The following is a 27952-nucleotide window of genomic DNA, read 5'->3' on the forward strand; positions in this document are numbered from 1 at the left end:
CAGGGCGTCCATGCAGCACCCCCGCTGCGTCCGTGTCAGCTTGCAGAGATGGGGCCAGCTTAACTAGGCCATTGAGCGTGTTACAGTAACTGGCTGCACAACTCATCCCTCCCTCTGGCTGGAATTCATGTGTTATTCACGCTGAAATGGGCTCTGTCTTGGTTTTCTAAAAATAGCTCCAAAGACGGGAGGCAAAGCGTTACTGCTCTGTAGGTGTCTTTAACATCGGAGTAAAGGATTTATTTTCTAACTAAATTTATCAGAACATGTTTGAGGTCATCTTGGTGTAGCACGAGCAATAAGACAAATCAGCAGTACCTGGTAATTAATCTAATCAAACTGATATCCGTTTACTAGATGGAGTGCATTCACACTGTTTGTGTTTAGTCCGCTTTAATCAAAAACTAGTTTGTGTGCCTAGAGAGTCCGGCTCCTTTGGGGATGTGTGGATGCACAATTTGAGCCAAAAAAGCAAACTGTGCTTTAGTCTGAAAGCGTATGTGAGAGCCAAGCGGACCGGAGTCCGCTCCAAAACACGGAAGTGGACTACAACGCAGGGCATTCTGGGTAAATACAACCAAAACAAACATGTGAGTCGAGCGCTAGTGGGAGAAATGGCTTGTAGTCTTTTACCAAAGACAAAAGAGAATTTCTACAACGTAACGTCATTTCATCTGTGTTTACATTTGGCCCAAGTGTCGTCTTTAGAGGTTTTTGTGTTGTTTCCTTCAGTAGTTCTTGTTGCAGCGCCACCACAGGTGATGAGCTGAACATGTTTTTATTCCTTTGAGTGTGAAACCGAAGGGCAACAGCTGAAAATGTAACAAATGTTGCAATTTTATGTGTGAAAAAAAGAACTTAATTAAATTATGTATTCTGGATTTACAACTTAGCCTGTCACAATAATTAATAAACCAATTAATCACATGATAAATTAAAACAAACTCAATCATTTTCATTGGCGTTATTTATTGTTTATCTCTTTTTTTCTGTCTTTCTACCAAAAACTGGATGATAAAAGTCTTCAGTTTGGTGTTTTGGTCTCAACTAGCCCCTATGTTGAAGGACAATTTTGTTTACAAAGACTTGAAAGTTAATTTTATTTGTTGTTTTATTTATTTTGGATATTTAAAATGTCTTCCAGTTTTACAGATCTTTTAGAATATGCTCTTGCATTATTATTTATTTTACCCTTATTACTTAAAAATGCTCTGAAAACAACAATACTGTCGTTTATCGCAATAACTTCTGGAACAATTTATCGTCCAGCAAAATTTAGCATGACAGGCCTATTTACAATTATATGCTATAAGTAAAAAATCATTTAAAGCATTAAGATTGTATAATTGTGATTGTTTGGATGCTGTGTGGAATAAGAGGATACAATCTGCGTTTCTTCAGCATTATATTTTGAAGAGACTAGGAGTAACTGTTCTTGAAGATTAAAGGTCAAATCTGATTTGTTGGTGTATTTTATTTCATTTCAGCTTTTTTGTAGAATATTAAAAATTCAAGATGATTCTGACATGAAAATATTTATTTTCCACAAAAAAGAACAGCTCATAAAAAGCCCTAAAATCTCTAAACTTAGTAAATTCTGAAATCAGATGTTACTTCTTTAAAATATGATCTCCTCATTTTAGATTATATCTAACAAATCTGCAAGCGAACATCACTGATGGCACAACAAACGTCTAATCAACGGAGCCTCTAATGGTTCCTTCATTGATTTTCCTGCTATTGATCGGCTGTACATTAGTCTTGTCTGTTTGTTGTTGAATCACCAAGTCGTTAACCGAGACATGCAACAAGCCCAATCAGGAATGTTAAATGTCTTCGTTGAGCCACGGCTTGTAAATGATTTGCCCTTCGGTAGGTGTTTGTTTTCACGGTTGCTCACCGCTGTTTCCTGCCTGGGCGAGATGGAAATAGTTTGTTAGACAGCTGACGGAGCAGAACAGTGGCTTAAATCGTCTTGAATTGTTATTTTTTGCTGCTTCAGAGGGAAGAGGATCTGGTTTGACAGCTTTCTGTGAAATGGGCGTGTGGTGTCTGGTTGTTTGTGAGCGCGATCTGTTTGCAAATCTACCCGGTCTGCTGGTCTTAAGAAGAATTGAAGCCACACCTGATTTCTCCTCCCACTTTTTCTGGGTAGGATCCTGCTCTGTGTGTTAGAGTAGGAAGTAGGAAAACGCACTCTCTTCTTACGGCTACGTGGTTTTTAATCTTTAAGCAGAAACATTCTGGTGACCTTACTGGTTGTGTTGATTGGTAATGCAAGGAATCTTTGAAGGAAGTAGGATAGAGTGAGTGACTTGCGATCTGAGCGCTGTCATTACGCTCTCACCGGTTGACGCCTGGGCCGGTCAATTAGAAGGGGCCCCTGGGAGGCTCCCATGCAGGTCGGGGCTGCTGCAGCGTCACGGTATTGTTAATGAATCTCCAGAGAGCGAGAGAGAAAGCAGAGAGAGCAGAGGGGGGTGTGAGCTTTACTGAGCGGCGTAATATGGTTTCACTCTGAGGAAAGAAGGTCAGCGACGACGCACAGCGAGGAGCGATGAAGGGAAGAAATGCTTTGCTTTTCGTTTACCCGCCTCCAGCCGTGTTCAGGAGTGGATGTTAACCGTCCGGACCTGGATCGGACTTCACCCCGCTGCTGAGGATGACACTTTATTGCGGGACTATAAAAACTCTCCTTTTTCCTGAAGGATTTTTATTCTCAAAGCTCACCTGACGCTCCATGTTATTGAGATGACGTGAATGTCACCTTCTCCAAACGATGTTTACTCTTCCTGCATGTGTGTGCAAAACACATAGAGACAGTTGCTTGGAGCTATCCACAACATATCTCCCGCTGGACTTTATTCCCCATTCGCAGCGAACCGGCTGAACCCGACGGATCGCATCGGACAGAAACCCCTTTTTCATGAATCCGGGTAGGAAAGCGAAAGGCTGGAAGTTTTGCCCGCCATGGATTCCTATCGCTCCTACTGGAACTCGAGCATGCAGAGAAGCACGTGGCTGGAGGGGGAGGACCAAGACGTGTACGAGGTGGAATCCCGCATACCCCTTCCTCGACCCTTCCCGCTTTGCAGCACCTTGAACACGAAAAACGCTGTGGTGGTCCAGACCCAGATCTCGCATGTCAACCACAGGACTAATGGCCACCTTCTTAAAGTCATATCTAAAATCTCCCTGCCCACTCCTCCATATACAGTAAGTTTACCACCAGGCTGCTGCGTTAAATTATAAATGAGCTGAGGGACTGTGTTTTTTTAACCGTGTGTGGATGAATGTTTCATGGGTTCATTTCATGGCCCGTTTTCTGCAGCTCAGGTCCAAACATGCACATAGTTGATGTAAGATGAATGTGTCTCCATGCAGGCGCTCAGCAGCTCTCCTGATTCATTAGGTGAAAGATCGTATGACTTCTCCTCTGTGGCAGGTTCACATTTCCACTTCCCAGTTCCCACATCATCACAATAAGACCTTTGCTCAGGGAGATATGAAAATCTATGGAAAATGAGTGCGCAGGCGGTTTATGCCGGTTAAATAAAATGTTCTCCAAGTATTTTTATCAGGAAAAATGTTGCTTCTGTCACCTGACTGACAGGTTTTATGGTGCAGATGTGGTTAAAATATCCGACTGCAGAAGCGTTAAATCAGCACATAGGCTGGGTTTGTTATAGTTTGTAAAACGAGTTGCTTTTTCGTTTGTGGCGGCGCTATCATGATTATCATGAGACTTTTATGCTCGGATTCCAATAACAGCTTCGCCAAAAAGTCTGTGATGGCAATATATTTTTAAAGGTGACAAAATGTCAGCTGAACTTGATGAGATTGGAGAATAAAATGTTTACAAAACCTTTACAGTTAAAACACAAACATGTCTTAGTTGATATATCTTAGATTAATATCTTTATCGGTATTATATGACTTAGATTGTATATCTATATTAATTTTCATCTACATATTTCTTCGGTGGATTAATTTAGTTGTTCACAAATGAGGGAAAAGTTGAACAGGAGACCAATAGACAGATTGGTTGATATTTTCTAGCACAAGATGCATTTTGGACAAACAGTAAAAGCAAAACAAATCAATTTAATTAAAGATGAGGCAAATCTGGAACTGTTGATCATGAGAAGCAAAAAGTGGAATTAAAACTAACTTTTTCTAGTGATTTGATTAAGCAAAAATGAACACAAAGCTGATTATGATCAAAAACATTGCAGCAAATCTCCTGTATTGACTTGTGGCTCTAAACGAGTTTTTTGCATTAAGTTGTAAAGGTGGTTTGGATCATTACTGCTTCGTTTACAGAGTCAATCATTTGTTTCATCTCCTGCTGCTGTTTCTGCCGCTCTGCGTTAATCATTAGGTGCTGAACCTCACTTTGCATTTTACATATTTTATACTTGCACACTTTGAATGGGAATGACTTCAGTGGATGTCAGATGATGGCAATATCTGCAATAATCGATTACATATTAATGAACCTGAACTACAGCATTAAGTTGATTGGTGGCAGTTTCAAAGATGCAGCATTTGTAGTCTCTAAATTCCCGTGTTGTGTGACGCTCTGTCCTCCGTGTCTCGCTGCAGCTGGAGCACGCCCGCATGACCCAGACTGAGCTGATGCGGGAGTCCTTCCGCCACAACCAGGAGATCACAGAGCTGCTGCAGAAGCAGGAGGAGCTGCAGGAGAGGGCGACGGAGGAGGCCCGAGCCCGGGAGCAGCTGGCTCTGGAGCTCCACCGTGCCGAGGGTTCGATTTTTACTTCTATCTGAAATAACAGCCAGCTTTTACTGTGGAGAAAAATTTACATCAAGCATGAAGAATACTCATCTCTCAAGGCTGACGGTTAATTTCTTACTCACTCATTGGGGTTTCGGTTTCATCCCTTCCGTGCTTCACTTTCTTTGCCATTGCACATTTGGATAAATTACGGGACATTTTATCATAAAAATGATGAAATGTCTTATATAATCAGCTTCATTTGGATTTCTTTCCAATAGCTTTTGCCTCCTTTTTCCATTGGTTACTGCTGTTTTTAATCCACTTTAGGAAAGTTAACTCTTAAGAAATAATGCAGATTATGAACCTGAATTTTTTTAAAAGTTAACTATGAATTTGTAATTAATTATGTAGCAACTGGTCTGAAATTGATCAGCTGCACCAGATTGATTTCAGACCCTTTCTGCTTTGGGTTTTACTGTTAATCCCACAGATCAAGAATATTTCCTTCTCTTTTGCTTTGCAGCAGTGACTTTATGGCTCTTTCTAATCTTAGCTTGTCCTTTACAATACTGGGATCCTGTTTCTCTGTTTACTCTGTGATCTTGTAGAGGAGCACCTCTGTCATAAAATCAAATGGAAAGCTGTTCAAAAAGAGTTGAAGGCTGTAGCTTTTGTTGAAGATATTTTATTTGTATTGGAGCAGTGTTATAAAATATCACTTTGGTGTTTTTGTGGAATAAGTTACTCCATATTCCTTTAAAAAAAGCTACACCCATGTAAGCCAGATCATGAAGTAAAGTGAAAACTGGTCTGAACGTTGATGTTTGACGCTCCATTAACCAGTTAGGAGTGCTGTGTTTCCACTGGGCTTGTTGCACAGTGATCTGAAAGAGAAATATCTGCACTATTGTGCTGGAAGATCAAGTTAAAACTCCAGGGTGTGGCGTTTTCAAACTGGTTTTGAGCTTTAAATTGAGTTTAGCCTTGAAAGAGGATATTTTTTCTTACAGATGGAACATATTAAATGTCACAAACATGACCTGATTAAAACACAAGATAATGAGATATTGTGGCTGATAACTTACCTATTAATTAAGTACATTTGTAGATTTCCAACGCTGCTCTCTGCAGCTGGTGGATGATGTTGTTTTTAGTCTTGAATTGCTTACATCGGATACCTGACGGAGATCCCTCCCAAGGCAAACTTTGCATAAATCTTTTGTCCTGTTGTCTATTCATGCTCCTGAAAACCGAGGTACGACAGCAGGCAGTATATTTTATAGAAATGAATGTCTTTAAAACTAAAAATATGATTTTACAAGCTAGTAAAAGACAAGAAAATGTGAATTATAACTTGTGACCTGTTAAAGTTTGAATGGTGTATCTAGCTATAAAAAAAATCTAGAAGTTGAAACAATTTTGCAGAATTCTGAAGATTTTTAGTGTTATTTGATTTAAAAATAATTTGTATACTAATAGGTTAGTAGCACAAAGCTTCCAGAAAACATTACACTGCAAAAACACAAAATCTTATCAAGTAATTGTGGTCTAGTTTCTAGTGCAAATATCTCAGTATGCTTGAAATAAGACAAAACTAACTTACTAGGAACTTTTTAGCAAGATATAGAAGCTTGTTTTAAGTAAATAATTCCATAGTATTGATGAAAAAGTGCTTGTTCTATTGGCAGATAATTTAACTTACAACATGGGAAAATGTCTTGTTTTAAGTTAAACATTATTTACTTAAAACAAACTTTTATATCTTGCTAAAAAGTTACTTGTAAGTTAGTTTGGTCTTATTTCAAGTATGCTAAGATATTTGGACTTGAAATTAAACCAAAATTACTTGGTAATATTTTGTGTTTTTGCAGTGTAGCTGATGAAAATTCACTCAATAAATGCTTCTGTTGAGTGTTTGTAACAAGAGAGCTGAACAAAAACACATGAGAGTTTTTTCTTTTTTTTTTTTGCGAATGTGTATGAGTTGCTGTTTTCTTTCTAAGCGTGCATCTCTTGCAGGTCTCATAGATGGCTACACGGGAGAACGAGCTGCGCTGGAGGAGCGGCTGCGTCAGAAGGAAGAGCTCCAGCTGAGCCTCGAGCAAGAGCTGCAGGTGAGCTGCAGGGAGGGGGAGACACGATCAAGTAAATGACATGTCAGTGTTTCCTACAGAAAACTTGCTAAGCCTGGTGCCCCCCCCATGTGTTTGAGTTAAAAATGTTTAAAGTTGACAGGAAATTTGAAATTATCATTTGAAAGTTATGCATATTTTGGAAGACTTGAAGATTAAAACCAAAACAGCAACTATAAAGTCTTAGAAAAGGCAATCGTTAAAAAAAAAGCTAATAAATTAACAATGCTAAGCCTGGTGGGGGCACAAGTAAAGCCTGGTGGCCCGCCAGGCTTGTAATGCACTGAGGGAAACCCTGACATGTGATAACTAAAGTGGTAGATGTTTAGCTGCTGACACACAAGAATCTTAGCAAGAATCCAAGATTTGCATAAATACATAACATCTGGAGTCCAAGAGAGCTAAGTTTTAAGCACAATGTGTCGCTAAAAACAGCACTAAATATTGACATTTGATTTTTATTTAACATTTGCTGAAATAATTTTGTTGGATAGCTTGTCAAATTGTCATTAAACTGATAAAGTCATACATAAATGCCATTGTACTTGATACAATTTTGCATTTCTTTCAAAAAATGTTTTAAAAAAAGAAGAAAAAATCCAGCTGGCGTCAAGTTCTGTTGAACTAGAAGTTATTATCTGATCCTTTGCTAAATTAAAGCAGATAAACAAGCCCAAGCGTGATTACAACGCACAAAAAGACATAATAAAAAGTGAGTAGGACATGTGTAAAAGAGCTTTATTTTGCCAAAATTGGTTTATTTATTCTTTAACTTAATTTTGTTTAGTCAAAAACTTACTTTCTCCTGACATTTTTATGTCAGTTAGGCTATGCTGCTCTTGGCAGTTGGTGGTTACCGTGGCAACCAGTGGCTCCTCCACTTTTTATGTTACCGTCATGTTAGCCACAAACTTTGTTAGAATAAATACATTGAGCCTGAGTGTGGCATTCAGGCCTCAAAATTAAAAATTATAACAAAAAATGTGACAAAATCTCCTCCGATATTATCAGATTTGTTGCTTAGATTCTAAATAAACCTGTTTTTTTACTTTTCAAGCAGAAAAAAACTTGACGTTTTCTTCTTTTTTTGAGAGAGAGAGAGACAGTACAACATATGACAGCAAGTATCAGCAAGCATACAAATTTCAGCTCCTGATTTTTTTTTTTTTTTAATTTCCTCCTCAGGTAACAAGTAGCCGGCTGCACGAGTTGGAGCAGGAGAGGCTTCTGATGCTGGAGGAGCGCGAGCTGTTGTCACGGCAACAGGACGCCATGAGGGAAGAGGCGGGGCCACGTGAGCTGTGTACGTATCACCTCAACGAAAAGAGGGGGCGGCTTCACAAGGCTGTGGTGTATTGACTCAAAATTACCTTTTTTTACCTGCAGCGCAAAGGGAAAAGTGTTTACTCAGTCGTTAGACATGTTAGTTATTTGCAGTGACATGTAAATTTTTAGTTGAATTGTAGGCGAAGGCTGTGAATTATTCACCTACAGTCGGTTAGTTTCAAGCTTTTTCCTACAATTTCCACTTAAAGGATTTGCTTTAATTCTGGTTTCTTCAACCAAACTTCAAAACCTCATAGTAATTATTTTATTAATTCTGAGTCCCTTTACTTCAAATATTTTATTGCTTTCATTTAGAAAGCAGAATAAGCAATGGTTCTCCCAGAAATATAAAGAAATGTTCATATTATGGCTGTTGTAAACAAATATTTTTTTCTTATGAGTAATCAAGAAATCAGATAAGAAAATTTGATAAAATAAAATACTGGTAAATCTGACATGACAGCAGTGTTACTATCGGATATCAACATCAGTCTAAGTTTTCAACAAACAAGTTTTCTGTTGTTTAGAAAATTAACCTGTAACAATAATGGCTCACTTTATAAGTTCACCTGAAGAAAAGTTATACAAAAATCTGAAATTATATTCAATTTAATAATAAAGAGAGGCTCACAAATGCACTTATAAAATAATGTCTATACTCCAGCTTTTATTTTATGTATTGATCTTCAGTGAGTTTAGTAGGTGAACTCTCATCTTGCTATAAATGCCATATTTATTTCTATAAAGCTATAAATGCATAGCTTTACGTTCATGTTAGTGATGAGATTGGACACCTTCGTGAGTATATCTTAAGGTTTTTCAGTCTTTTAACTCTATTTTTCTCAGGAGGTAATGTTAATTTTGATGTATGTTTATGCTAATTTTACACTTTATTGCCCCCATTAAATAAAAAGGGTGTTTCTTTCTTACATTTTCTCATAAATGGTGAGTATTCTGCTATTAAAATCATAAACAAGGGCTTCTTCAATACTTTTCTTCCCTTTTTTTCCTGCAGTTTTTTGGGAAAAAGAAAACCTTCCTTTCTCCGCCTTTCCTGCATTCTGTTCCTGACAGTTTTCCTGTTCGTGGCAAAAGAAACCAGAGCATGTTAAATTCTCGTGTGCTTTCTCATCCTCCTGTAGGCCTAGTTGAAGCTGCAATGGTTGCAGCACCTGAAGCAGGTGTGTCCACTTTGAGCATGGCTCGGTCATGTCTCCGTCTGTCCTCATAAGTCGTGCATCTCTCTAACCCTTGATCCAGCAACTCATAAACACAGCTTGAAGCTTGCTTGCTATGGGCTCATACTCACTCAAAACAGTCACTAACCTCTGCTGCAGCTCTGTGTCTTGACCGATTCTTGTCCCGTTTAATGTCCCGGAGTCGGTGTTGGCATCCGCTTTAGCATGATGAGAACAACCTGCAGGCATTTGTACACTTCTTTGCAGAATTATTCGTAAGCTTTTCCTCATTTTGTCACATTACAGCATCAAACATCAAGTAAAAATCATAGCGTCTTTATTTCAGGTGCGATGTTTTATACTTGATGGAGAAAGTTAATAAAGAGGAAAATGTGTGTTACAATTTCACCTTTTTTAAATATTTTGCAGCCTTAATCAATTACATAAAATCCTAAAAACATAAATCAAAGTTTCTGGTTGTAATGTGACAAAAATGTAAAAACAATGCAACATGTAAACTGTGTGTCTGACCTGTCATTTTGCACTCTATCCTCCTGTTACTGTGGCACTAATCCTGTGGGGTTTGATCCAATGTGGGATATTTACTGGTGGCAGCAAAGGGCGAAGAGATGCTGGGAATCATGAGGGTTAATGACTGGTAACTGGGTTTTGTGTTGGGAACTCGACTGAGATGTTGGAAGAGTTTGATGTTGGCCATTTATTCAGACCTTGATGAAGTGTTTCGAAACGGATGTAGATGTCAAAAAGCAAAAGCTGCTTTTAATCTGATTAAATGTCACCGTCTTCAGACTCTTCAGTTCCATCTCAGATCTTAACCTTGGTGTCTCTCTGAGAAGCTAACCAGCTGGTATTGATGCCGGACGTTCACAATGTCGCGCAGACCTGCTGGAGGAAACCGAGAAGCTGATGAAGGAGAAGGTGGAGGTTCAGCGGCAGGCGGAGAAGGAGAACACCGACCTGCTGAAGCAGGTGAAGCAGCTGGAGGACGAGCTGGAGGAGCAGGTGAACAGAGTCATCGAGCTGGAGCATTCCCAGACGACGGAGACCGGCGACCTCCGGCAGCAGATTCAGGCCCTGGAGAAACAGCTGGAGAAAAACAAGAAGTTTCTCGACGTAAGCAACCAACAAAATGTTAATTTTGTGTTAATATTATTTCACAACAGTTCCATAGCTAGCAACATGCTAGCCGTTACAGAGCTAGCAACATGCTAGCCGTTACAGAGCTAGCAACATGCTAGCCGTTACAGAGCTAGCAACATGCTAGCCGTTACACAGCTAGCCACATGCTAGCCGTTACACAGCTAGCCACATGCTAGCTGTTACAGAGCTAGCATGTAGCAACAATGAAGAAAAATAAACTCACCTTTAACATAAAGAAACCTCCAGCAAGTTTAACCATTTTGTTTTCATTTAAAATATTAATTTGACACAATTACTGCTACATTTTTAGTTAGCTGTGTAGTAAAGACAAAAACATTTAATTTAAAAAAAATTATGAAAGCCTTTTGTTCCAGTCCCAGGCAGTTTAACAGAGCATTTACATTTCTTAAGGTCGAGTCTTGTGATTGTGTGAGAAGAACGGAGACATCATAATTATTCTTCTCTGCCGTTTCCTGAGTCTGTTTACTTATTCCCTTATCTGCTGCTCGTCTGTTTTTTCGGTGTCCAGGAACAAGCTGTGGACCGCGAACACGAGAGGGACGTTTTCCAGCAGGAGATCCAGAAACTGGAGCAGCAGCTGAAAAACCCGCAGAAGCTCCAGCTCGGTTCTGAGCAACGGAACCAAGAGGTAACAGGAGAAAAACTCAAGTTTCTCTGCAGATCTGTGTGATCGATGGCTGCAGAGCAACAGGATGGGAAGAATTTACTTTGTTGGCTTAAAAATGACACCAAATAGAGGCAGCAGTGACACCGGCAGAGAGATTGTTCTTTTGATCATTTGTGTGTTACGTAGTGGTTTGTTTAATTTAATCAAGTACAAGATGATATCAAACCTGATTAAAATGATTGCTGTTTTTATAGAAATGATAAAAGATTTAGTTTCTCCATTTATTTTGAGTCTCAGCTTTACTGTTTTCTTATTTTTTCTTGTAGCTTTAGCAGATTTAGCTTTTATCCAAAAAGGCTTTTGATAATTTGCTATATTAACATGTATTTGGCAAAAAGTAGGAAGCTAGCAAAGGTAGCAGGTTGGTGATGAACAGAAGGGAGTATTTATTTTATTATGATGCAGGTTTTTTATAAGTGCTCTGAATTACTGGTGGAAATTTATGAACCTTTGTTTTATTAGGATAAGCAGATGAGTCTTTAATAAGGAATAAAACAAGATGCGTTTATTAGTCTGCAGTAAAATGTCAGATTTTCTGATTTGCTTTTATGTCGCATATTAAAATTACTCTTCATCATCGTTTTTCCTTCACCATCATCCTTTAATCGAGACATCCAGCCCTCCAGTGGGATTGAGAAATGTAGCTATCATCTCCTCACCTTAAAAGATTAAATTATTGCCATCTGCAGTTTTATTTCCACGTTTAGCTACTTATGTTTTAAGTAGCTAAATTTGAAGAATTACATTAAACTAAAAGTCTATTCTTTAAGATTAAAAACATGCAATCTGCTTTTCCAGAAATACGACCTAATTCATTTTTGTTTATTGTGAATATATGTTTTAGTGATTTGTTACCATCTTTTAGATTGTGTGTGTTTTTTTTTAAAGTTTTTATCATTTGCCACTGCTTTAGCCTCAGTTAAATTTCTTTCTGAATTGTCTGTATTCTGCAGATTTCTGTAGCATTTTTCATCATCAAGTTTCTTTCTGCCTCTGCTTCCCTCACGCCCTTGAACTCTCCATCCTGTGGTCCATTATGCCTCCTTTCTCCTGTGGCTTTAGCAGGTGGATGGAGTAATCCTGAAGGTATTGCTTCTTAGCTGCATCTCACCTCCTCTGCAAACATTTAGTGCATTTCTAGTCATCCTGACCCGCTTCCTAACCTCCTCTGGTTTCCCTTTTTCTTAGCTTTGCTAGAAAAATCCCTCTGCTTCACCCTCTTGTCCTGCTAATTATTTTTCCTTTTCAAAAGATAAAAAAATTACCTCGTCATGCGTTTGAATATTTTTTTTGTTGCGGTTGCTATGGACTTAGTGAAAGTTTTGGACTAAAAGTTAAATTACTCAAGAGCCATCTGTAGACTTCACAGTTTTAGACAATTGTCTCTATGCATAAATGAGCAAGCTGTCACTAAAACTTTGACTAAATTTTGTTTATCTTCCAACAAACAAAAAACAAATGAGAAAATCTCAGTACTCGGACAGAAAATAAGAAACTTTCTTCTCACTTCTCTTGTTCTCAAGTTAAATAAGCAAATTATCTGGAAAAATTAAACAAACACATATTTCCATCAACATATTTGATTAACAATTTTCCAGTTGAAGCATTTTCAGTTGTAGCCTCTTTTTTTAACTTGTGGATAACTATCTGAAGTAACTATCTTCATTTTCTGGTAGAGGAAAATGTGTTTTCATGAGTCCAGTGGATAACGTCCACCATTTAGTCTGAACACAGGTCAACATGTCAGAGGGCAGAAGAGTTGAGAGGCCAGACAGGAATCAGAAACATAATCAATAGATACAGGGTGTGATGATGCAATCAATGACTGTAAAGGCCATTTAAGGTCACTACTGCATTAAACTGTGTAGAAATATAACTTAAAGAAGCAATGTAATACAGACGTTTAATAAAATAAACATGATTAAAGTTATTTAAATTTTGCTTATATTTTAACATTTCTTTTTAATTATTATGAAAAAAATCTGAAAAGTGCGTTGTGCTTTTTTTTATTCAGCCTCATGTGAGACACAAATCAAACGGCAGTTACAGCTTCAAGTGTTTCGCCAACAGTATGAAATCTGTAGTTGACTTGTGATCAGAAAGTTGTGGGTTCAATTCCAGCTCCATCCTGTCACAACTTTTACCTTGAGACTGTACTCAAATGTGACTCTAATCTGATTCTTTTGTGAATATGTGACTTTTTCTGGCAGTCTGAATGGCCCGTGGTTTGTGCCGCTTGTGGTACTAAATTGGATCTGTATCAGATTATTTTTAAAACGTCTGCTGTCTGAACAGTCATGTTGCATTTTCTCTGACTTTTATGTCACTGATGTGAGACACTCATCATAATTCTACACCAGGAAGGAGAAGCATGTGATTAATCTAAAATGTTTAATGCATTAATGTTACATAAATCAAATTAATCGCGTTACTTATTTTGACCTAAAAGCTTTCCTCTTGCGAAGGGTTTCTTAGTTCCAAGCAGCGCGTTTCTTGATCTTGTACCAGGAATGAAGAGTCTAAACGCGAGTGAGAAGATGAGCTCAGGGGAAATTTCACTTTAAAAACACGGCGGTCAGAGCGGGCGGCCCGCATACAGAGGCTGTAGATCTCGATGCAATGTACCGAGTTTGAGCCTGGCTCTTTGTTCCTCTGCCGCTTGTCTTCCTCCCTCTTCTCTCTGCACCCTTCCTGTCAAATACTGTCCACTAGTGCCCAGAAAAAAACAAAACAAAAAAAAACCTCCCAAAAACATTGTGATGGACATGTTACCTACAATGAGTTATTCTTCAAATCTAAATTGCATTTGAAATAAAATTACTTTCTATAAACCTTCTTGAATATGAAAACCTGGAAAACTGAGATGTTTGAGACAATAAAACATTTTTTTGAAAACGTGCATTTTTACATTTCACGCTTACGAGGTTAATCACAGTGATTCATGGTGAGTTATCACAGCGGCAGAGTGTGATTAATCTCTTCGGTTCATTTTCTTAGGTATTGGTTTTAATCTCTTATTTATTTATTTTTATACATCACAATTAGGGCTGAAACGATTCCTCGAATGATTCGAGTACCTCGATTACTAAAATTCCTCGAGGAAAATTTACCTGCCTCGAAGCTTCGTTAATTTATGTTTTATTAGTTAGCGCACCGTGTTCCGGCCGGGACTTCATTTGCGTTGCGCGGAGCTCTCACTTCCGCCTCTGAGTTGTTGACAAAAGCTAAGTCTCAGCGGCATAAAGTCCAATCTTCAAGATTGGCCCGTGGGGATTTTATTGATTGATGATAATGCCCGACTTTTTATCGTTTTTGGGGAACCAATAAGCATCCTTAAAATGACTGGGGGAATGCCTGGAGTACGGCAGCATTTCTCCTCCGGGGCTGCTGGTTGAAAGCGAACGGCGGGAAGAGCGTTGAGGTGAGCGGATAGCCTGAACAGGGCGGGCGGCTGAGTAGCTGATGCTTACCGTGTAAATGTAGCTTTACCGACGAACCGCACAATACATTTCATATCCCGGTCTGAAGAAACGGGTGGCGGAGCGCATCGTACATGGCTGGTAGATGAGTTTCTGAGTGTGACCAGTGAAGGTGTCGTAAATATCCCGTATTGCTTCCCCCCGTGTTCGTCCCCCGGTCTAACGGTTCGTCAGTCCGCTGGTCTATTTCCTCCCCTCCACCCCATCTTACGTTCGTTCATTCGCCCTCTCCTCCCACTCCAGGCGGCATTTCCCGTATTTTCAAACCCAAAGCGTGACAGGTTAGGTGGTTAAGGTGAGTTTAATTAATCTATTAAACTCACTGAAGATGAATATATAAACTAAAAGCTGGATTGTAGACATTTTTTATAAGCATATTTGTGAGCCTGCCTCTTTGTTATTAAATTCAATATAATTTCAGATTTTTCTATAACTTTTCTTCTGGTTAACTTAGAAAGTGAGCTATTATTGTTACAGGTTAGTTTTCTAAACTACAAAAAAGCAACTGTTAGGGATGCTCAAATATGAAAAATTGGACTGATATTGATATCCGATAGTAACACCGGTATTATGCCAGATTTACCAATATTTCATTTTATAATTTTTTTTATCCGATTACTCGATTAATCGTAAGAATAATCGATAGATTACTCGATTACTAAAATATTCGTTTACAACAGCCCTAATCACAATTACTTGTTTTGCTTTTGTTTCCTGCCCTTTGAGATCTAAAGATATAAAGGGCATTATAAATAAAATCTATTATTAAATATTTTAAGCAATCGACAGCACTAAAAGTAAGTCAGCTTTAATAAAACACACTTTTCTCTTGCATTAGATTTAAATCAGCCACTCTGCGTCTCCTCTCCTCCTCTATGTTGACGGTCTTTACTTTCACAGGTGGATTGTTTCCCCGCCGTCGCTCTCTTAACTTCTCTGTGGTTTCGCGTCTCTCTCCCTGCCTCCATCCCTGCACGTTTTCTCACACCAACCCCCACCGCCTCCTTTCTCAGGTGGATCAGCTGACCTTCCCGCTAACTGCACATGTATCGGCTACGCCGTAGCGACTTGGATCTGATCAAACGGTCCTCCTCCTCTGTGTCGCCGCCTCACTCCGTCTCTCTCTCTCTCCCTCATTCTCCTCCTCACCAGGTGGAGCAGCTAAGCGCCCAGCTGAAGGAGAAAGCAGATTGCTGCAGTGAGCTGCTGCTCGGCTCTGAGCAGCTGCGTCGTGAGTTGGGAGAGCGCGACGAAGAGATTGAAAAGCTGGAGAGCCGCATCCGCGAGCTGGAGCAGGCCCTGCTGGCCAGCGCGGAGTCCCTGGAGAAGGTTAGGAGGAGGGGACGAGGGAGATGAAGGTTGAGTCTGAATGCTAATGGTGTGTGTGTGAGAGGAGAACAATGTGTGGGTGGGTCTACTTCAGCTGCTGTCGCCGAGTTGGAGGCTAGCAGTTGTTAAGATTGCCCCCCAGTGTCTGTTGACGGTTGTGGGAGGAGGAGTGAACCCAAAAGCAGCACAGATGATTAATTAGTTGGATTGTGCAGAAACCAGCCTGCTGTTGTTCGGTTGCTGCAGGAGGTTTTTCTTTTACGCTTTTCTGTGCATACCTTAAGTCTGCATTCACACCAGCCCTGCTTAGTCTGCTTTGATCAAACTCCAGTTCGTTTGTCTAGAAATTCTGGGTCGTTTGAGTATGAAATTGAACTCTACAAAATCTCTGCTTCGTCTAAAAGCCTTGCTCTCGGTTTGGTTTGTGGATGCCAAGTGGACCGGAAACCGCTCACAGGGTTTCCCATAGAAAACTTGCTAGGCCTGGTGGTGGGAGCACTAATTTTTTAAAATTGACACGAAATTTGAAAATATGATGAGGTAATTATGTCTTATTGGAAGATATTATTAGCAATACCTGAACACCAACTGTGAAGTCTTAAAAAGGGCAAACAAAAAAACTGTTGTTTCAGTCGTTTCATCCTAGTTAAGGTGTCACTTTATTTGCTGATGTTCTTAGTTTGTAGACCAGTAAAGACCCCAGTGGTTACAGAAACTGGTGTATAAAAAAAAACCCTATAACAAATAAACAAACTATTCTTACCCTGGTGGGGGCACAAGTCAAGCCTGGTGGCCCGCCAGGCTTATAAAGCCCTGGGGGAAGCCCTGGCTCAAAAAGCAGGACGTGGACTACGGCTCAGGGGATTCTGGGTAAATACAAAACAAACATGTGCAGGAGAAGTGACTCGTGGTTTTTCAGACAAAAGAGAAATCCTACAACCAATAAATTCTGACACTACTTCATTTTTGTTTACATTTTGTGAAAAGAAAAGTTGCGCTCCTGTCGTCTTCTGACGTTTTTGTGTCGTTTCCTTCAGTAGTTCTTAGTGCAGCGCCTCCACAGGTGAGGAGGGGAACATGTTTTTCAAAGAGTTTGGTTTGTTTGAGCTGAAAATGCAACATGTTGCGAGTAGGGTTGCACTGATTGCAGTTTTCCGATTTTGACCGAAACCAATTTTTTGTTGGAAACAACGATAAATATAGTAAAAAAAAAAGTCGCTGAGTTGGCAGCAGTGGGGTTGACTATTAACTGTCAGTCAAACCTGTCTTATGAGAGAGAAAGCTGAGACCTTTGCCCAGGTAGATGAGATTGGCTGTACAAGAACCCCGTGTTGCATCTTCAGTCCCCAACGTAGCCGAGTCTACCTGAAAACAGCTGCTGAGCCGCGTCGTTTCTTTCACAGGTTGACTCAAAGAAGCAGCATGCATCCATCACTGAGACGAAACACTCCAGCCTGGAGGCTCAGCTTCAGACGGAGAGAGAAGCTCTGGAGAGGAAAGAGAAAGAGGTGAGGGAGGAAACGGACAGAAGTTTAAATCCAGGAGAGAAACGAACATATGCTAACCACTCTGACATATTTTCATCATCTGGATGCCCATCCATCCGTCCGTCCGTCCGTCCGTCCGTCCGTCCGTCCGTCCGTCCGTCCGTCCGTCCATCCTTCCGTCCATCCATCCGTCTTTCTCTCTCTCCTATCATCCTTCCGTCCATCCATCCGTCTTTCTCTCTCTCCTATCATCCTTCCGTCCATCCATCCGTCTTTCTCTCTCTCCTATCATCCTTCCGTCCATCCATCCGTCTTTCTCTCTCTCCTATCATCCTTCCGTCCATCCATCCGTCTTTCTCTCTCTCCTATCATCCTTCCGTCCATCCATCCGTCTTTCTCTCTCTCCTATCATCCTTCCGTCCATCCATCCGTCTTTCTCTCTCTCCTATCATCCTTCCGTCCATCCATCCGTCTTTCTCTCTCTCCTATCATCCTTCCGTCCATCCATCCGTCTTTCTCTCTCTCCTATCATCCTTCCGTCCATCCATCCGTCTTTCTCTCTCTCCTATCATCCTTCCGTCCATCCATCCGTCTTTCTCTCTCTCCTATCATCCTTCCGTCCATCCATCCGTCTTTCTCTCTCTCCTATCATCCTTCCGTCCATCCATCCGTCTTTCTCTCCTTCTCTTCATCTTCAAAGCCCAAACATCGATGATGTCACCCTAAATTCATTGTGAACTTTTCTACTTATGTTTTTAAAAATGGCTTCATAAACAACTGAGAACTCTGAGAATTAGACCCTAGAAATCTAACTTGACCTTTTGCCCAAAGGTCAACAGCCACAGCTGCTTCACATTGTAGTTCTGAGTCTTTTATTTCCTTATTCAGCTACACTTCATATGTTTTCATGGTCAAGTTCAGGGTCCGGCCCGATAATGAGCTCCGCGTTCGTCTTTTGATGTTCCTTCTGGCGCTCACTTCCTGTTTGATCTGCCGCCTCAGATCTGCAACCTGGAGGAGCAGCTGGAGCAGTTCAGGGAGGAGCTGGAGAACAAGAGCGAGGAGGTGCAGCAGCTCCACATGCAGCTGGAGATCCAGAGGAAGGAGCTGAGCAGCCAGCAGCAGTTCCTGGAGGTCAGGGACAGCCTGCTCCAGGTGAGCACAGTGAGAAACGTAACAAACATTCACACTGCAGAAGTGTTCAGACCCTTCAACTCTGTCATGGTGCATCATCATATAACCACAAAATTCAACGAGTTTTATTGCGATTTTATGAGGTTGTGAAGCTGGAGGCTGAATATCCGCTTTTTCAATCTGGACTTTGACATGAATGTGCATTGATCTGAACCAGTCTATTGGTTTAAATCAATATATATTGGTGTAGATGAAGTCCTGTAGACTTGTTGTGATTTAGGAAGATGAACCATATAACTCTACAAATGCTGATGAAACATTTTATTATGTACTTTGGATATTTTTAATGCTCTAATATTTTACCTCTCAGTCTCTCCAGGAAGTTGGAATCTTTTGACTGTTGCAGATTAGAATTACAGATTTTGTGCCACTTTTTTCAAAAAGGTTGCTCTTTTTTCAGCTTTTTTTTTACAGAAAAGTTGAAATTGCTCTCTTAACCTTTGTTAAAATCCTCTTTTTTTTGTATCGTTAATGTTTGAAGTGCAAATGAAATTTTCAAGTAACCTTAATATAAGTAGAACCAGGTAATGTGAAATTGTCAAAGTGCAAAAGAAGAGTTTGATATTAGTTTTTTTAGTTAACAGGAGCTGTAAACTACAGAACATTTCAAAACTGTTCTATCTGGGGAAAAAAGTAATTACTTCTGTTTAGAGACATTCTGAACAGGAAGTTAAATTAGAAGGTAAAACTTGTGGAAATGTTGCGATTATTTGTGAAAATTGCAAGTCTGAGCAAAATTTGTGAACAAATTTAGAGTCAAAGTTTTGATCTTAACTTTCTGGAGGGACTGATTGACATAAATATAAACTTTTATAACTCTGTACGACATTGAAATGGCAGAAATTGGTTTACTGTAAACTTTTCCAATTTAACATCTTGGTCAAACTTGCCTTGAAATTATTTTTTTTATTTTATTGTTTATTTAAAACTGTTTTTACTTTGTACAACAAATGAAAAGAAGCTTTTTCCTTCTTTTCTGACTCTGTTTTTCATATCTTTAAGCTTTTTTGTCCCTGTTATTTTGCTTTGCAAAGCTTATCGCGTGACATTTCCACTCTCAGACGACTGGTTCCCAGTGTTCCCACAGAAAGACTTTGAGTGGATAATAACTATGATGTGTTCATTAATAGCCGTTGCATTATAATCTCTGACTCTTGAAGGTGATGGAGGAGAGGGACAGAGAAATAGCTCTTCTTAATGAACAGATCTCTAAGCATCAACACATGGAAACCGCCTTTGACAACAAGGTAACGAAACATGCGCATGAAAAATAGAGCCAGTCTTATTTCATATGCGCATTGCTCTGTAGAAATGCATCTGTGTGTGTTTTTATTTTGCTCCCCACGCCTCCCTTCGTTTCACTTTCTTGGGTTTTGTTTTCTTGTTTGTCTCGGTGAGTAGATCCGTAGCAATGTCTTGTGTTTTGAGGTGGTTTGCTCATGTGAGGTGGTTTTATTAAACCTCTGAGTCCTTAATGTGCGAACTGATTCCAACAAGTCTTTAGGGCTGCAACTAATGATTGTTTTAGTAATCTGACGATTAATTGCCTAAGATAAACGGCATATTCATCAAATTTTCATTCAGCCACTTAAACCTTTTTTATACAATTTTAAAAATTGCATAAAATATGCAAATAAATAATAAGAAAATAAACATTTTATTGCCTAGGATGCAGTAATATATAATTTTTTAGAAAATCTGAACAGGGTGAAGAAGTTTTGGATAAAGCATGCAGGACTTCCCCAGAAAACTTGCTAAGCCTGGCGCTTGGGCGCTACAGCAGTCATTTATCCTGCCGGCCGCCGTGTTTTTGAGTTAAAAAATGTTTAAAGTTGACAGGAAATTTTAAAATGTCATGTGTTATTGGAAGACTGGAAGATTAATACCGAAACACCAACTGTAAAGTCTTATAATTAATAAAAACTAAAATAATTGAACAATGCTAAGCCTGGTGGGGGCACAAGTAAAGCCTGGTGGCCCGCCAGGCTTATTATGCACTGTGGGAAACCCTGACATTTCTACAGACAAAGGTGTTTTCATCTTATATTTTTGTAATTATTGCTATTTTAGTATCAAACAATGGAGGTAAAGACACAAAATCTTTACCAATATTTTGGTCTAGTTTCTACTGCAAATATCTTTGTATACTTGGAGTAATACAAATAAAATTTTCAGCAAGATATAGTAGCTTGTTCCAAGTAAATAATTTCTAAATTTAGAAGAAAAAGTACTAGTTCCATTGGCAGATTATGTCCAAGTGAAATAATCTGCCAGTAGAACTCGAACTTATTTCATATTAAGAAATTGACTTAAAACAAGCTACTATAAGCTAGTTTTGTCCTATTTCAAATGTACTAAGATATTTACACACGAAATTAGACCATAAATACTTGGTAAGAGTTTGAGTTCTCGCAGTGCTGAAACCTGTTTCACACATGTGGACAGACGTTGCCAATGATCCCAGTATCAATGATTAACCTGAAACATATTTCACATCTAGCTTTATATCTTTAAGAAGAAAAAATCTGATTCTCCTTAAGGAAGTCTATTGTTTTTGTTCCTGATTTTGTCTTGTTGGTTAATAATTGTAACATTGTTCTTAAAAGATACAACATAAACTCAGCATGTGCAGATCAACAACCACAAGTATGAAATCAAAATGTTGCATCTCTAAAGGTTTTAAATAAAAACAGCGAGGACCAACATTTGACTCAGAGGTTTAATCACGCTGTGGGGCGTTCATGGTCTCATCAAGTCTCAACACTCTGTTGTGATTTTAATCTGTGTTTCTTCTTCTTCTTCCAGGAAATGGATGCAAAGGATGAGCTGATTAAAGAGCTGGAGTTCCAGGTGGAGTATCTGCGGAGTGAGCAGGACCGTCTGAAGACGGACAGAGAAGAAGAGGTGGACCAGCTGAACGCGGTCATAGAGAAACTCCAACAGGAACTGGCCAACATCGAGCCAAAACAGCCGGAGGTGGAGGAGGAGCTGGAGAGCGGAGGACGTGTTGCAACCAAAGAGGAGTTTGATGAAATGAAGCAAAGGATGGACCTGGCCACCAAAGAGCTGGACTCTCTGAGAGCAGAGCACAGCAAGCTGCTGGAGATGTACCTGCGCCTGAAGCAGAGTGCAGAAGCCTCAGCTGAGGCGGAGAATCTGGGCGGCGCAGAAAGCGAACTCGAAGAAGCTCTGAGAGAAAAAACCGCAGGTCTGGTGGTTCTGCAGGCTGAAGTTCAGGCGCTGGAGCAGAGCGCCGCGTCCAGAGTGGAGGAGCTGGAGCTGCGAATCCGGGAGCTGGAGGCCCTGGTTGAGGAGAAGGACTCCGAGGTGGAACGCTGCCGGGTTCTGATGGAGGAAACTCAAAGCCATGCAGACGATCTCCAGCAGAAGGTTTCCGCTCTGGAGGGAAGTCTGAGGGAGAAAGTGGCCGAAGCTCTGGTTAGCCAGGCCACTCTGGAGGCCTTCCAGCAGCAGCAGAGGACTGAAGCATCCAAACGAGAAGCACACAGCCGCCCCGCAGCCGCAGCCCACGAGTTCGGCGACTTCGGCATCCCGCAGATGGATTTCAGCAGCCTGGGTCCGGCCAGGCAGGCGCCAAGAGGGAAGGTGGCTCAGCTGACGCAGAAGCTTCGGGACCTGGAGGTCGGACTGAGCGGGATGCAGGAGGACCAGGAGCTGCAGAAGCAGCTGCTCTCCAGCTCCGAAGAGGAGGTGCAGGAGTACGAGAGGAGGCTGGCGGTTCTGATGGAGCTGCTCAGTCAGATGAAGGCCGGACCGCAACAGAGAGCAGCGCCGCCGTCTAACGAGGTGAGGAACCCGAGAGTTCAGCAGGAACCAACTCAACTGACATTTACTTGAGTAGCTTTTTTAAAAAGACGTACTTTAGGAGTATTTTTATTTTTATTATAAAGTATTTTGACTAAACCAGTCGATAAATAACAAGCGTTCACATGCAGATATGTTGATCTAAAAATAATCTATAAATAACTGCAGAGGAAATTAGATTTAAGTTACTCAGAGTTGGGCATTGTGAAGGCTAATGGCTACATTTTATTTCTTGTTTCTCTTGTTTCATTTAATTATTTTGAATATTTAAAATGTCTTCCAGTTCCTGTGTTAAATGTTCGTTAGAATTTAAAGTTTATTGATCTTCAGAATGTCGTCTTCTATTATCACGCCATTGTTACCGTTATGTTGATGAAAATGGTCTCAAAACAACAATGTAGTCGTTTTATAAGCTTTTTATTGAAAGAAACTGATTTAGAAACATTTTATTTTGCCTGATTTTTGATACTTGTTTGAATTATTGTCATTTTCGTCCTTTAAAAAAACCTCTTAACTTTATATTTTGGTCCTTCTGATTTGATTAGTTACTCTGTACTTGAGGAGACTTTTTACCAAATACTGTTTCACTCTTCGGTATTCTGCCTAAATTACGTCAGCCTGATGTTTCCTCTGAGCTCCAAATCTATGGATTTAAACATGTCGGCCTGTAACGATTTGTTTATCTCTGATAAAAGTGGCCTCCTCCTCAGGCCTCCTCCCCCGAGCAGCCGGGTGTGTCGTCGCTCCTTCAGGAGCTGCAGGAGGTCCGAGACGAGGCGTCCGCCACCGAGGAGCAGCTGCAGAGCCTGCAGGACGACTGCAGCAGACTCAGACAGGAGCTCCACGTATGTCCTGCAGCCGACACCATCCAGGCCTGTCGCAATGCATCACTTAATTAAAACAAACTCAGTCATTTACATTTATATGATTTATTGTTTTTCTCTGGATGACAAAAGTCTTCAGTCTGCTTTGAAAGACAGTTTTGTTTACAGAAACTTTATAATTTATTTTATTTGTCGTTTTGTCTTTCAGTTCCAGTGTTAGTTTATTGATCTCTGAGAATGTTTTCTTGCATTATTATGCCATTATTACCATTATTTTACTTGAAAATGCTCTAAAAACAGCAATATTATCGTTTATCACAATTTATCGTCCAGCCAACTTTGCTGGCCTTGACGCAGACACTCACCTGAGGTTTTCCTTATGATTTCATTAGTTTTTCTTTTTTTATTGAAAGAAAAAATATTTTCCCTAATTTTATTATTTTACTTAAAAGAATTATTGTCATTTTTTTGTCTTTAAATTACCAAAATTTCTACCTTACGTTATATTTTATCCGTCTGATGTTGTAATTTTTAAATATTAAGTGATTAATTATTTGATTAGCTGCTCAGTACTTGAGTCGACCTTTTACTTTTTTACTCAAATAATTTCTTGGTCGTCTACTTCAGGCCAACTATCCTCCCACTGTTGGTCGTTTATTACAGTCACAAACCTGAACTTTTATTTCCAGGAGAAAACTGCGACTGTAGAGAGACTCCAGGACCAACTGGACACGGTAAGAAGTCCAACTGGATTCCTCCCAGTTTACATTCGTCTGAACAGAAGGCGTAAAGTTTGATGTTTTCTCTGCAGACGTCAGCGGCTGCAGGCGAAGAGACGAAGACGTCTGAGCTTGAAGAGAGACTGGCTGAGGCTCAGACTGAGGCGGCGGCGGCCAAAGAGCAGCTGAGCAGCTGCAGGGAGAGTCTGGACAAACTGCAGGAGCTGCTGCAGGTGAGCAGGAGCAGCAGACGAAATTATGACAGTTTTTAGAATATAAACAGTTAGTTGAGGCTTTTTACATGTTTAAAGTTCAGTAATGAGATCAGTTTCCTGTGTTCTGGTTATCTGGAGATGGATTGATCGATCAGCTTTACAGCAGATAAGGTGGAAGATTGGCTTTGTTTCAAGATAACAAATTGACTTAAAAGCAGCTTCAAAGCTCACACATTCACACTTAATACAAATAACTCAGATAAACAAACAACTTTCAATGTATAGGTCAAACAAATATCTGCTCTTTATTAATTTGAGTCACTATAAAAACAAGTCCTGAAAAAAGGACATACTCCCCAACAAATACATGTATGCCACTGTTTGTACATCATTTTATTATTGTTAAAATAATTTCATATTTAAAATTTTGATGAGAACACCTAATTGCTTATCAGAACTATTGATTACGAGAGGAAATAAAAAAACGGAGTTGATTTCAGTTTCCAGGATTGGGAATTGCTAATTCATTTTTGTAAAATAATAAAAACTAGAATTTCTTCTTCTTTTTTAAAAAGGTACTTTACACCAAAACTTCTGGTATAATTACGTCTCATTTTTATTTATTTGCCAAATCACAAGGTAAGTACAAAATTCTAACCACAAATATTTTTGTTTTTGAGTCACTGACAGAAAAATGACTCCATGTTGGGCTACAGAGAACTTTTAACCAGCATTTTGAAAACAAAAATGGCAACAATTTACAAGAACTGATTAAATTATTCAAAGATCACAAATGGTCACTTAAAGACTAAAACTAAACTACTAATAAATCTGAAAAAAAAAGAACTAAATATCCTGGATGAACTTATCAGTTGGAATTACAATGGCAACTAACAAATATTTTAGTCGTTCCACTGATTATTCTGACAATCAATTAATCATGTTCTAAAGATTCTAATATTTTATGTAATATTAGAAATAAATAAAGGAATAACTAAATTCCATTTTTTAAATCTAGTAAGTCTGAACCGGTTGAAGCTAAAACTTTAGGAATTTTAGCTAAAACTTATTTATATACTTTTTGTACAGTTTATACTCTGAATATATGTTGTTTTTTAAACAAATGCCCTTTTTTGAGTCTGATTAATCAATTATTTGATGATTATTTCAGTATTCGATTAATCTGTTTCAGCCTTAGCTGGAACTTGAAGTTCACACATTTCTCCTGTTTGATTTTAAACTCCAGGAGCGGGAAATGACCATCGCTCACCTTAAAGGAGAACTTTTCCAGGTGAGTTTCTCTCGCTTTTGTTTAATTCTTGCTCTGAATTCATGATCTGTGACTTAATTTAGAATATTTGGTGTCTTCAGGTAAAAGCCTCAGAGGACGGAGCGGACATGACGGATCTCCTCCATGAACTCCAGGAGGCCAAAAGAGAAGCAGCTTCCACCAAAGAAGAACTGAGCGTCTCTCTGGAGCATCAAGCGAAACTTCAGGAGGACATTCAAACTCACAAAGTCTCCCTTTCTAAGCTCAACGAGGAGCTGCAGGAGGCGAGAAGCAGAATGAGCGCCACCAAAGAAGAGCTGACGAAATATCAGCAGCAACATGAGAAGCTTCAAGACGAGATCCAAGGTCGTGAGGTTTTGCTTTCTGAGCTCAAACAGGAGCTGCAGGAGGCGAGGAAAGAAGAGAAAGTTTGTGAGGTTTCTGTTTCCACCAAAGAAGAGCCGAATAAACATCAGCAGCGTAACGAGGAACTTCGCCGAGTTCAAGAAGCCTCGCTCTCCCAGGAGCTGCAGGAGATGAGCAGCAGCGTCGACGCCTCCAATGACGAGCTCAGAGGCTACAGGCGGCAAAACGAGGAACTCCTGGAAGAAATTTCAAGACTTAAAGCAGAGCTGCAGGAGATGAGGAGGACTGCGGTCGCCGCCGAAGAAGAGCAACATGACAAGGAAGACCATCAAGAAGTCGGAGTCCGTGACATGAGGGGTGCAGATACCACCAAAGAAGAGCTGGCTAAATATCAGCAGCAAAATGAAAAGCTTCAAGAGGAGATTCAAGGTCGTGAGGTTTTGCTTTCTGAGCTCAAAGAGGAGCTGCAGCAGATGAGGAAGAGTGCAGACGCCTCCACTCAAGAACTAGCTAAATATCAGCAACGTAACGAGGAACTTCTTGAAGAAGTCAGAGTTCGTGAAGCTTCTCTGTCTGAGCTCAAACAAGAGCTGCAGGAAATGAGAAGGACTGAATCCAAAGGAGAGCAAAGTAACGAGGAACCTCATGAAGTCTCTGTTTCTGGAGAGTTACCAGACGCCACCAAAGAAGAACTGACTAAATATCAGCAGCATAACGAGAAGCTTCAAGAGGAGATTCAAACTCACAAAGTCTCCTTTTCTAAACTCAATGAGGAGCTGCAGGAAATGAGAAGCAAAATGGACACCACAGAGGAAGAGCTGACTAAATATCAGCAGCAACATGAGAAGCTTCAAGACGAGATCCAAGGTCGTGAGGTTTTGCTTTCTGAGCTCAAACAGGAGCTGCAGGAAATGAGGAGGAATGCAGACGCCTCCAAACAAGAACTGACTAAATATCAGCAGCAAAACGAGGAACTTCAAGAAGAAGCCCGGATCCGTGAGATCCGTATCTCTGAGCTCAAAGAGGAGCAGCAGAAGATGACGACTGCATTCGCCTCCGAAGGAGAGCAGAGTAACGAGCAACTTCATCAAGAGGTCCGAGTTTGTGAAGCCTCTGTTTCTGAGGAGCTGCAGGAGGCGAGGAGGAGCGCAGACGCCACCAAAGAAGAGACGATTAAATATCATAATGAGAAGGAGGAGATTCAAGGTCGTGAAGAATCTCTGTCGAAGGTCAGAGAGGAGCTGCAGGAGATGAGAAGCAATATGGACGCCACCAACGAGGAGCTCAGATGCTCCAGGGAGCACAACGAGGAACTCCTGGAGGAGATTTCAAAGCTTAAAGCGGAGCTGCAGGAGGCGCTAATGAGGGCATCAGAATCTGTTCCTCCGTCTCCTCAGCCGCCGTTCTCTGCCTCCTCAACATCCACCGCTCAGCCCAAACGGAAAGGCGCCAGGCAGCCGGCCGCAAAGGGGGGCAGCGCCAAGGAGAAGCCGTCGCTTTCCCGGAAAAACTCCGCCCCGGACAAGACGCCGAGCTCGGATCAGCACCGCGACGCCACGACGGACTCCTTCACGCAAACCGAACCCCTCCAGATGAGCGACCTGAGCCAGTCCGCCGCCAAGGAGCAGATCGAGGAGGTGATCGGGGAGTTTCAGGATAAGATCGCCCAGATGCAGGAGCTGCACGCGGCGGAGATCCTGGACATGGAGGCGCGCCACATCTCAGAGAGCGAGAACCTGCGCAGAGACACGCAAGCTCTGGAGGACGAGTGCAAAAGTCTGAAGGCCGTCATCGACAAACTCTGCTCCACTGAGGTGAGTCTGAGAAACCGGAAGCAGTTCACTCTGTTCACAACCTCTGAGCTTCGTATTTTATCACTTTTTAATCTGTAAGAGTGACAGAAGTCCTTAAAAAGGCTTGATTTTCAATTTGGGTGTTTTCAAGGTTTTTAAAGTGCTTGATTTTTGTATAAAGTCCTGTATATTTCTGCAAACAGCACAGTTTAAGAGTGCAGACTA

The 27952-nt window shown here is 40.4% G+C and overlaps 1 protein-coding gene across 12 annotated transcripts in view; it reads left to right on the forward strand.

Annotated features, from left to right (window-relative positions):
* Positions 1-27952, forward strand: part of akap9 (A-kinase anchoring protein 9) — a 77648-nt gene that overhangs the window by 36765 nt on the left and 12931 nt on the right. For 3 of the 12 annotated variants that reach the window (XM_088010290.1, XM_088010291.1, XM_088010296.1), the window contains 17 exons: positions 4606-4768; positions 6761-6855; positions 8059-8176; positions 9342-9380; positions 10279-10511; positions 11068-11187; positions 12289-12312; positions 15858-16034; positions 17438-17542; positions 18524-18676; positions 19876-19962; positions 21521-22522; positions 23236-23385; positions 24054-24098; positions 24176-24316; positions 25545-25589; positions 25670-27748. In XM_088010290.1, coding sequence (XP_087866416.1) covers positions 4606-4768; positions 6761-6855; positions 8059-8176; positions 9342-9380; positions 10279-10511; positions 11068-11187; positions 12289-12312; positions 15858-16034; positions 17438-17542; positions 18524-18676; positions 19876-19962; positions 21521-22522; positions 23236-23385; positions 24054-24098; positions 24176-24316; positions 25545-25589; positions 25670-27748 — 4776 coding nt within the window. The remainder of the gene's footprint in view (positions 1-4605; positions 4769-6760; positions 6856-8058; positions 8177-9341; positions 9381-10278; positions 10512-11067; positions 11188-12288; positions 12313-15857; positions 16035-17437; positions 17543-18523; positions 18677-19875; positions 19963-21520; positions 22523-23235; positions 23386-24053; positions 24099-24175; positions 24317-25544; positions 25590-25669; positions 27749-27952) is intronic. The other 9 variants (XM_088010292.1, XM_088010299.1, XM_088010294.1 and 6 more) reach the window with 6 other exon arrangements.

This window comes from Poecilia mexicana, unplaced genomic scaffold (assembly GCF_051168715.1).
Source record: "Poecilia mexicana isolate PSO_F unplaced genomic scaffold, ASM5116871v1 scaffold_11, whole genome shotgun sequence".
Lineage (NCBI taxonomy): Eukaryota > Metazoa > Chordata > Actinopteri > Cyprinodontiformes > Poeciliidae > Poecilia > Poecilia mexicana.